This window comes from Danio aesculapii, chromosome 1, assembly GCF_903798145.1.
Source record: "Danio aesculapii chromosome 1, fDanAes4.1, whole genome shotgun sequence".
NCBI lineage: Eukaryota > Metazoa > Chordata > Actinopteri > Cypriniformes > Danionidae > Danio > Danio aesculapii.
The window spans coordinates 30,472,331-30,483,048 of record NC_079435.1 but is presented as its reverse complement, the minus strand read 5'-3'; the positions used below and the strand labels follow the sequence as shown (position 1 = coordinate 30,483,048).

Genomic DNA, 10,718 nt, shown 5'->3' with positions numbered 1-10,718 from the left:
TTGTTTTGATTTAAGACTATCATTGCATTGTACATTCACATCACTTATTCATGCTCAGTGTGAAAGACTATTTACTGTGTTTTCTTCCTATAACACTTAACATTTAAAGTAAAATTTAGAACATTTACAAAGGGTAAAATAAAAATTGATCTCTATTTTTCTCAGAAAATGTATTTCTAAAGGTTCTATTGACTTGAAATTTTCACTGAATGTCAGTAACAGCCAAAGCAATCTATACAATGAAAGAAACTAAAATAATTCATTTAGAAATTAAGCTATCAGTAATAAAATGAAATGACACATGGAAATGTGACGCACACAGAGATAGAGGGAACACACTTGAACACACGGAGAAAGGGAGTGTGAAAAGGCATGGAAAGCCCAGACAGCAGCTGAAATCTTTCCGTAGTTAGAAAGCAGACCTGCCCCTCATCTGTGTAAATTAAAATTAGCTGCGTCAGTCCAACATCTACATTAGCAGGAGGATGAAGATGAAACCAGGGTGGACATTTCAGCAAAGCATGATCATATACACAGCCAAGAAACTCTCGGTTGGTTTCAGAAAAGAATAAAGCTGCTAGAATGGCGCAGCCAGTCACATGACTTGAATCTAACAGCAAATAAGAACTAAAGGGCAGAGTTTAAGAGGCGTCTTGAAGCTGTCATTACTAAAACACAAAGCATTAAGTACATTTAAGTCATTCAGTGCCATTGCATTATTACACACAACAAATTTTTCTGAATTTGTTTTTTGTTTTGTTTTATTTGAATGTTTGGATTGTTTTTATTATTATTATTTTTGCCAAAATCTGGTAAAATTTCATGCCAACAGCTTCTTTAGAAATATATTTACCAGGAAAAATTATGACGTGTTCAATACTTGCATATAGGCTGTATCTGAAATCAGCCCTGACGCTAGTGGCTCTCAACCAAAAGGCCTCGGCAAACTTCCAGGGGGAACCAAAAATAAAGATGTGCATTAAGTAAATTAAAATGCTAAAAAAATAAGATCTACAACTTTAAAATGACATCATGTTTTTAAAGTACATATCATCTTTAAAGCCCTTCAAATATAATTTCAGATGAAACAGAATGCCCTATACACTAAACCGGCTTATTATAATCTTTAAACTAAATATTAGAAATCCTAACATATTTTTATTCATGTTAAAACTATATAGATTGTGAAAAAAAGGGTGGAAGACATTTCTGCACTTTCAATGTATCAAAATGAAAACAAAATACCCCAACCTGAGATCCTTTTTGTGATGCAGTACCAAGTCAGTGCACATCCTGGTTTTTTGCTGCAGTTTAAAAACATTTTTTAAGAGGCTCAATTCAAATCAAACACCATTTGCCAGTATTAGACTACTTTACAAATATTGGGAAAAGTATGGTTCATATCACTCAACCATACAAAGAAATAGGGGCAGCCCTTATATGTCCACCAATGGAAACTTGATGTCATCTGGTGGTGAAAATGACCTGTGCTTTTACAATTAAAAAACCAAAAAGACGAGTTATTGTAAAACTATGATGATTACAATTGAACCATTTTTAAACAAGCAAGTTAGGTGGTATGGTAAACCTGTTGGTTAACACTTTACTTGTTGGGGTGCTCGTAAGACTGTCATGACTTGTTATATAATTGTGACATGACAATTAATACATTTTATTTTTCAGCATTTTCAGATTTTATGCATGCTTATGACAACTGTCATTAAATGTCATTTGCTCAGTTATGTCATTTTTAAATGCAAAAATGACATTGTTTGAGATGACATAACATTTCAATTTATGACATGACATTATCAAGACAACATAAATCTGTCATAAACATGATTTTCATGAAGCCATTATAACTGTGTCAAGAATTTTATAACAGCATTAGTAATATTTTTCTTGACCTCAAATGCAGTGGTACAGATTGAATTTATTATTAATGTCGTTAGACAATTATTTAACAATGGCAAATTCAGTTTGTTCCACTAAAAATAGTGATCAGAATAATATTCATGACACTATTATAATGGTCTCATGAATAGGAAGTCATGTTGTCTGGGTAATTCCAAGTTGTTATGACAAAAAACAATGACAGGATGTGATGTATTTATTTCAACAAGTTGTCATAACAGAGACATGAATGAATGAAAGTAGTGACAGTTAAAATAAGCATGTATAAATTTTAGTCCTTCATTCTCATGTCATGATTTGATTATTTAGTGACTCGTGTAGTGACTATATACATATACAGATACAAACCCTTACCGGCCACTTTATTAGGTATACCTGCTCGTTAATGCAAATTTCTAATCAGCCAATGCATTTAGGTATGTTCAAGATGTTCTGCTGCAACAGAAAGGTGATTTAAGTGACTTTGAATGTGTCATGGTTGTTGGTGCCAGACGGGCTGGTCTTAGTATTTCAGAATTTGCTGATCTACTGGGATTTTCACACACAACCATCTCTAGGGTTTACAGAGTATGGTCAGAAAAATAGAAAATATCCAGTGAGGGGCAGTTCTGTGGGCAAAAATGCCTTGTTGATGCCAGAGGTTAGAGGAGAATGGCCAGACTGGTTCGAGCTGATAGAAAGGCAACAGTAACTCAAATAACCACTCATTACAACCGAGGTTGTACCACTCGTTATAACCACAGGATAACGTGCTATGTCATAAAGCACAAATCATCTCAGACTGGTTTCTTGAATATGACAATGAGTTCACTGTGTTTAAATGGCCTCCACATCACCAGAGCTCAATCCAATAGAGCACCTTTGGAATGTGGTGCAACAGGAGATTTGCATTAAGGGTGTGCAGCCGAAAAATCTGCAGCAAATGTGTTAAAGCAGTTCTGAAAGCAAAAGGGGGTCCAAGCTGGTACTAGTAAGGTATACCTAATAAAGTGGTCTATGAGTGTGTATATGTGTGTATATAAATATATATATATATATATATATATATATATATATATATATATATATATATATATATATATATATATATATATATACATACATACATACATACATACAGTATATATATATATATATATATATATATATATATATATATATATATATACACATGTATACAGTGTTTGTGTGTGTGTAAGATGACAGTTATTTTTGACTGACACATTGATATTAAAGTACAAAATGGATCTTTCTGCATTGTCCAGAATAATATGCAAGGATTTTTCATAAAAAGAAAGAGACACTGGTGGGACCATGTGTAAATATCATTTTGATTTTCCCATCAAAAACATCCCATCACATAAAAATCTGTCTACATGCTTACATTTTTTTCAACTACAATTCATTCAAAAATTGGCACTAAATTGATCTTTTTTTTTTTTTTTAGAAACAGCCCTTTTTAAACGTGGAACCTTTAATGAATTTTCCCCTATGTTATTTCTCTGCAAAACAGTGTGTGTTTAAGTGACTGAATAGCTTTTTGTGATGCAGAATAGTTGGACATTTCTCAAATAATATGTGTTTTTGTTTTAGGTGAAGAGCGTGCATTGTAAAGCTGGAGATACAGTTGGAGAAGGAGATCTACTGGTGGAACTGGAGTAACAGATCATCTCATCTGCAGGCTTTGAAAAGGCCATCAGTTGCTGTGGATGAGGAAACAAAGACACCAATAGAGTAGATGGAACATTCCTCCACATGTCCTTTTTTCCTCTGTGGTCTCTTTTCTACATTATGACTGTAATGCATCCATCTCACCGGAACTCTGCTGTATTCAGAGAAAGAAATGTCAAAACGCTAACATTCTCTTGTGCCTTGGCCTTCCATTGGAGGTTTTCTTGTTTCACATGGAACCAACCACAGTTTGACATCATCATTTGTGATTGTTTTAACCTATCTTTAAATACAGTCAGTGAAAACTGTTGACACACTCCTTCCCCCTCACCTCAGTGCACATTTAGCGTTGTTCAGAGGAAGCGCTGTGAATGTTTGGCATTGCTCCAACTCCGTTGTTTTTATGATTAGGTTGTTGTTTGCAATGATTTTTTTCTGTTACATGATTATGCAAACACAAGTGTTAATATATATCTTTCATCTACCAATCATTATCAATTCCACACTCGTGTATATTTTACAGCACATTTTTCTGTCATCAAATGCATTAAACTGGTCAAGATAATAATATAACTAGATTAATTTGTGATTTGTTTCTGCACAAGCTAGGTTTAAGTCTGTAGGTGCGCTATAGAGACAATTGATTTGTTTTGACAATTCAAAATTGTTTTAAAAATGGAGAAACCCAGAGGAGTGGACCATTAAATGATGGGGAAGGAAGATATTATTATGAAAACTAACAGCCAGCTGTGATCAGGCTTGGATATTGGTGCTGGTTCCTGTTTATGTAGCACAAAGCCACTTACTGTCTGTATTTGTATTGAGAAAATGGAATAAAATGGGATTAATGTAAACATTCCAAGTGCTAGTGATTGCTTGAAACCTCCAGGCATGGAAAGGGAATCAATTGGAAAGCATGAAATGCATTACTGAAATTAACGATTTGATTGAATATTCTGCTTGGCAGAAGGAAATGATGCCGTCAACACATTTCTCTCTTTCCAAAAGACAAACAGACTCTGTAAAACCGGTTTGATTTGTCATTTTTTTTAATGTAGCAACCTTGTTTTCTCTCACATATTTAACAAATGTAAACAAAATAAGTCAGTTGACCAAGATTTGCCTCAAATTGGGCGACTTTTTTTGTAGTAGTAGTGATAGTTTTGATGTACAAGACTGGCAAAGTTAGAGATGATTGACTTCCCTTAAAAAAAAATTGTAATTGTAAACAGAATAGTTAGATCCTTCAGTATACCTTTTGGTGTGTTAAGAAACATTTGGACTTGCTTTTTGTTGCAAGCGCCGTGCTTAAATTAATAACAGGATTTAATCTGAAAATACGACCTGTAGTAATCTGAAAATGAGTTAGTACCTCCAGCTCTGAGCTGTTTTAGTTCAGAAGAGCATCTGTCGGTGTAGAAACTGGATTGCATTGTTGAATTTGTGCTTCAGAATGAACAGCTCTGACTGTGGCCTTGAGCTGACAATAAACTCACACGCTCACACACACACACATACATACATACTCTCCACTGACCTCTGACCTTTCTGAGTGGCTCATACTTTCCAGTATGCAGCTATATGGCCATAATCGTTCCTGCAGCCACTGCGAGAGAAAAAGAAGTTTGGTTTCTTTCAATACTGTAAAAATAGAAAAGACAAACGGCTTGAACCCAGACAGCAGTGCACAGAGTCAGCGATTAACTGTTTAATTCTGCTCCATCGATCCTTGAAATAAGTCGCATGCAGGGATTGAAGTGTAAACGAAGCCTCAGACTGTAGTGACTCTCATGACCAGTTCGCGGTTGCTGTTGCTGGCCTGTCCACGCGGCTCCTGTTGCCTGAGGTGGCTGAGTAGATGAAGGATGTTGTAAGCACAGTGGTGGTCTGGCAGAGAGGGCTGCCCGTTGCTGGGCTCAGACGAGTCCTGTGGCTCTGTCGTAGCGCCTGCTGCCGGTGGGACAGAGTTTGTGGTAGGGGTGACAGTGCCGGCTGCTGCAGCTGCAGCCATGAGGGATGATGTGGAGGTGGAGGGTTCGCCTTCAGGGCCGCTTTGCCCTATGCGGTGCGTCAGCGGCAGAGAAAGGGTTCGGAATGTGGCACCAGTCTTCTGGTGGTCCTCATTGTCTTTGACCTTGTCATAATTTAAGACTTTCCACTGCTGATTGACAGCCTGCCAACGGTTAAAGATGCGAAATACAGACGGTCCTTCATGGACGATCAGAGCTGAAAGAGAAAAAAATGTATTTGTTAACTTACAAAATAAAAGTTTCTATTTAAATAAAATACACATACAGTAAAAGGAAAATTATTAGCCATCCTGTGACATTTTAATAGTTTTTCAAGCATTTTCCAAGGAAATTTTCACAGTATTTCACTTTTTCTGTTAGTTTGGCTGGATTATTTTTTTCTGTTCAAAATGATTAGCCCGTTAATGCCTCATTCGCACAAGTAGCGACTTTGTAGCTGCCTGTCACTCGGGGAGGTGATCTGCTGCAAATGCAGGGGTGTGTAGGTCTACAGCACAGAGAATACAACTGGCCTCTGACTGAGCTGAGAGAAGATCATGTGAGCTCAACTGATGCTCCTACTGGCTGTTACTCAAAAAAGTTGCTCTACATTTGCATAAATTTGAAGGATTCTCAACTTTGTTACGTTGCTAGACACGCCCAGCTGATCGCCAATGGTTGCTGTCACTTGCATAGATGGACAGTGTTGGGGAAAGTTACTTTTGAAAGTAATGCATTACAATATTGAGTTACTTAGTTACTTTTTATGGAAAGTAATGCGTTACATTACTTTTGAGTTACATTTGCGTTCTTTTACCTGGTTGAGGTTGGATCTCTTTCAGAACTTGCAGGTGTTTTTCACCTTTTTTATAGAGAAGCTCTTCATTTAACAACCACCTATAGAATCTACACCTTCATTTTCCTTTAAAAAGTAGGATAAAATTATATTTGAGAACTTTCTGAACCCAGAGCTCTACATGCTATATATACAGATTAATGAAAGCATGTAATGTGTTTGCTGCTTTTGAATGTTTTATGTTGTTAGTTAAATGAATTCACTGTCCATTGAGATAAAGACTGCAATAAAGCCTAAGAGTACTAACATGAAATAATTCATTAAGGCAAAAACAGATTTAAAATCTTTAAAATGTTTAATAGTTAAAAAAATGAATCAAAATAAATCATTGAATAACTTTCTTAATGTGGCTTAAATATATAAATCGTTTCCCAAAAGAGAAAAATAATCATACTATATTACAAAATATAAAAAAATAGTAAGAAAAAAAAACCGCTTCTAAAGTAACGTTAGACAGTGACTGCATCTCCTCAATAATAAAAGCAATAAGCATTGTTTTTAGTTTAGTCGAATTAATTGTTTTAGCTGGAGAATATTTTGCTGTTTAAATCATTTGTTGTTTAGATGAAGGTGAGGTGTGGGTGTTGTGTTCGCATTCAGTTTTTATTTAGTTTTGTTTATTGTGTGTTTTTTTCTTGATGTGGTTTTGTGCAGTTGTCAAGAGTTTTACTAACACAAAATCTACACAACAACAATCCACTTCTTTTCTTCGATGAGTTCAAAAGAATAAAGAATCCATTGCAAAAAGTAAGTCTCTGGCCTGCCATTCTGACTGTCTGTAGTGATGACGGGCAATTCGCGAATGAATCGTTTTGTTTTTGCTGGATTTTCTAAGTAAACCGGTCGAACCAGTTCATTAAATTGAATGGAGTTGTCGTGAAAGGATTTGCATCTTCAGTAAGTACTAACATACTAAATATCCCCTCTGACTCGCAATAAACCCATATCTTTAGATATTCAGTTACTAGAACAGTACACAGATCTGAAGATGATGAGTGTGTCGACTGTCTGTTCCCTTGCAGCACACTGTCTCATTGAGTGTGTGATTCAACCTAAGGTAATTTTTATTCCACAATGTTTTTTAAAGCCAATTAAGCAAGGTAAATAGTAACTCAAATAGTATTACTTATTTTTTAAAGTAATGCGTTACTTTACTCGTTACTTTGGAAAAGTCTATTCTTGGTTTAATTTTGGAGACCGCCACTCAGAGATCATTCTCGATGTTCAGTTGTTGCCTGTATTGATTTTTAATGTATTTGATTGCCATAAGGGTGTCAGAAAGTTTAACCTGGTGCTATAAAATCAATTTGCTTCAGCAATTGCTATGTTGTTAATCTAATATAAACACACTAATGTAAACCCCCCCCCCCAAATGGTCCTGACCCCCACTTTGGGTACCACTGATTTAACAAATTTCACCATAATATTTAAGCATGTAATAATGTTGGGTGAAACAATATTGACCAAAGTATTCCAAACAAGTGTATACTAATTCATAGCTCCAGTTATCGATCATGAGCCTCGCAGATAAACATCTGCAACATTTGGAGATCTTTTATTCTCTTGCTGAATACTTGTACTTTTATAGACTTCTATTTCCCAGGGTTAAAAATATCCTTTTTTACATCTCACAGTCTGTTTAGACATCCAAATGCCATTTTCCAAAGGCCATTATTACATTTTACATGAATGACAAGCTAACTGAATTAACAGTTTGGTAACGTTGAGGTACGCGTTTATTCAAAACAGCAACTTCAGTTCAAATGGTGCACCAGTTTTCAGTACTTAATCAGTTTCGGCATGTCATAACCTCTTAAATTCTGCATAATTCTGTTATTAGTAAACAGTGTATACCTTGAGGCTATAAGGTTATTACAAACATTTTATTTTATATGCGGAAAACAATTTACTTCAGTGTTTTAATTGCACAATTTTAGATCTTAATACCTCATGGCTTATGAAAATGTGCAGTGAGCAGGTATTTACTAAAGGGTCAGTTTGATTCATTTCTTTTTACACCTCGGTTGAACACATTATATTGGTTTCTTCAGAACCACTCATATAGAATGACAGCGATGATCTGTTCCCCTATGAACATTTGAAGACTGTCTAGATTTCTACATTTACACATACACACAAGCTATACTATTATCTTTCCACTCTGTGAGCTCTGATGACAGTGAGGCTCATTTTTTTTCAGCGATTGTTAGATTAGAAGTTTTTTTTTTTTGTGAAGTTGAAACAGATCTGAGAAGGCTGTGAAAGGCTAGTGTTTTCCCTCGAGCCCTGAGGTTCTCCTCTCACAATCAATGAGACAGACCACTAACAGTCGTTCTCACTGTACTCTGCAGACCACTAAAACAAGCAAGAGTGTGAGAGGGTAATAATAGCCCACAGTTTTCAATTGACTTCTCTTACAGCAAAGCTCTACCCTTACAGAAAACACACACACACACACACACACACACACACACACACACACAAGGAAAATACACACCAGCTTCACATGTGTATTTATGTTAAAGGGATAGTTCACCCCAAAGATAAAATATCCATCACCATAAACTCACCCTTCGCTTCTCATAAACATGTTTGGTTTAATTTTTAAAAATAAATTTTACAAGTGTGCACATTTAAAAAATAACACAACCCTTACCATTAATAGAACATAGAATAGCATTCACTTAGGGCTGGGCGATACTGCAAAAATATTGAATAATTTTTTAACAATACATTTAGGAATATTAGGATTTTTTACCACTTTATTTTAAATTTACCAACATTACCAAGGCAAACAGTTTTAATATTCAAAAACAAAAACATTTAGACAAAATATCTCTTTATCTCTTTATAATAAAATAAACATAAGTGTTATAGAAACTCTCAAACTTGAAAAATTAATTGTTACAAAGTGTGTGCAATGGTAAAGTGCAAATGCTGAACAATGAACGCAAATTTTAAGGTGTGAATAATAATGATACAATAAACCTCAAACTCTGTAAACAACACAAATTATGATAATCAAATCTGAGCTTTCAAGTAAAGGAACCAGCCATTTTTTAAATACACACTGCGACATTACAGATTGTGAAGTTGAATAACTACATTACCCCTATGCTAAAACATGTTTCAGATGGGGTGCTAGTGGCTGGGAAGAAAAGAAACCAAAGAGCCACTCTGGCAACATCCTTACATCCTTTTTTATTTTGTATCTCCTCACTGCTGCTAGCCACTGCACTCATTTTCGTGTGTGTTGTTATTCTGACCTGAAGTGACAAGCGTGAGCACATGGATTCCTTCACCACGCGCTCCCCTGGCGTCTCTCGTAACTAGGCAGCCATCAATCATTTTCTTAGAGGATGAACAAACCATTGCTGCAGCTTCAATACAAGTTTATAAAGAAAAGTAAAAAGCACTGCAGTGTTTGGATGCTCTGTGTATGTCTGATGTAATTAGTCTGCCGTTATTACTGAAATGTGTATATTCCATAAAAAATGTGAAGCAGATTGCTTAGTTCTCGTTACATGAATCGTGGTGCGCATCGGCATTTGGAAAAGTTAAATGTTTTCAACTAGGTGGAAAATGGAAGAGCGTCCAGTGTGTATGTGTGCGCCTCTTGCACAACATGTGAGCGTCGCTCCCAAATGTGTGTGGTGCACCTCCATTGGAAAGGACAAACACCCTGAGCTTATTGGCACTGCTTCCAAGGCGTGCGCTTAGCAGCAACATTTTAAAACTAAAACTATAGCGATTCATCCTGAAACTTCAACTTTTTTTATTGATATTGACAATGGTGTTTGGTCAATAAATACCGATACCGATTTTATCGTCCAACCCTTCGTTCACTGTCAATTAATGCAAGCTGAAATTACAGGTGTTTGAATAAAACAAATAAATAATAATTAGTGTTGGACAAAAATCATAATGATTAACCACATCCAAAATAAAAGTTTGTTTTGACAAAATAAATATGTGTCTACTTTGCAAATTTATGATGTATATATAAATACACACAAGCAAGCATATGTTTGTATTTAGATATAAAATATACATGTATATGATGCAAATTATATATAAATGTAGATAACTATGGAACAATTTGTGTAATTTTGTTTCTATGTATGAATCTCATAAACATTAAAAGTACTTATAATACACACATACAGTTGAAGTCAGAATTATTAGCCCCGTTTATTTTTTCCCCCAATTTTTGTTTAACGGAGATAAGATTTTTTTCCAGCACAATTCTAAACATAATAGTTTTAATA

At 35.3% G+C, this 10,718-nt stretch overlaps 2 protein-coding genes across 2 annotated transcripts in view; one reads left to right on the top strand and one right to left on the bottom strand.

The window, feature by feature from the left end:
* Window positions 1-4,439, top strand: part of pcca (propionyl-CoA carboxylase subunit alpha) — a 91,168-nt gene extending 86,729 nt beyond the window's left edge. Inside the window, exon 23 of the mRNA XM_056458662.1 lies at window positions 3,508-4,439. Within this exon, the coding sequence (XP_056314637.1) occupies window positions 3,508-3,576 (69 nt within the window). The 3' untranslated portion in view covers window positions 3,577-4,439. The remainder of the gene's footprint in view (window positions 1-3,507) is intronic.
* A 195-nt stretch (window positions 4,440-4,634) lies between these two features.
* marchf4a (membrane-associated ring finger (C3HC4) 4a) overlaps window positions 4,635-10,718 on the bottom strand; it is an 80,605-nt gene continuing 74,521 nt past the window's right edge. Inside the window, exon 4 of the mRNA XM_056458649.1 lies at window positions 4,635-5,811. Coding sequence (XP_056314624.1) covers window positions 5,357-5,811 — 455 coding nt within the window. The 3' untranslated portion in view covers window positions 4,635-5,356. The remainder of the gene's footprint in view (window positions 5,812-10,718) is intronic.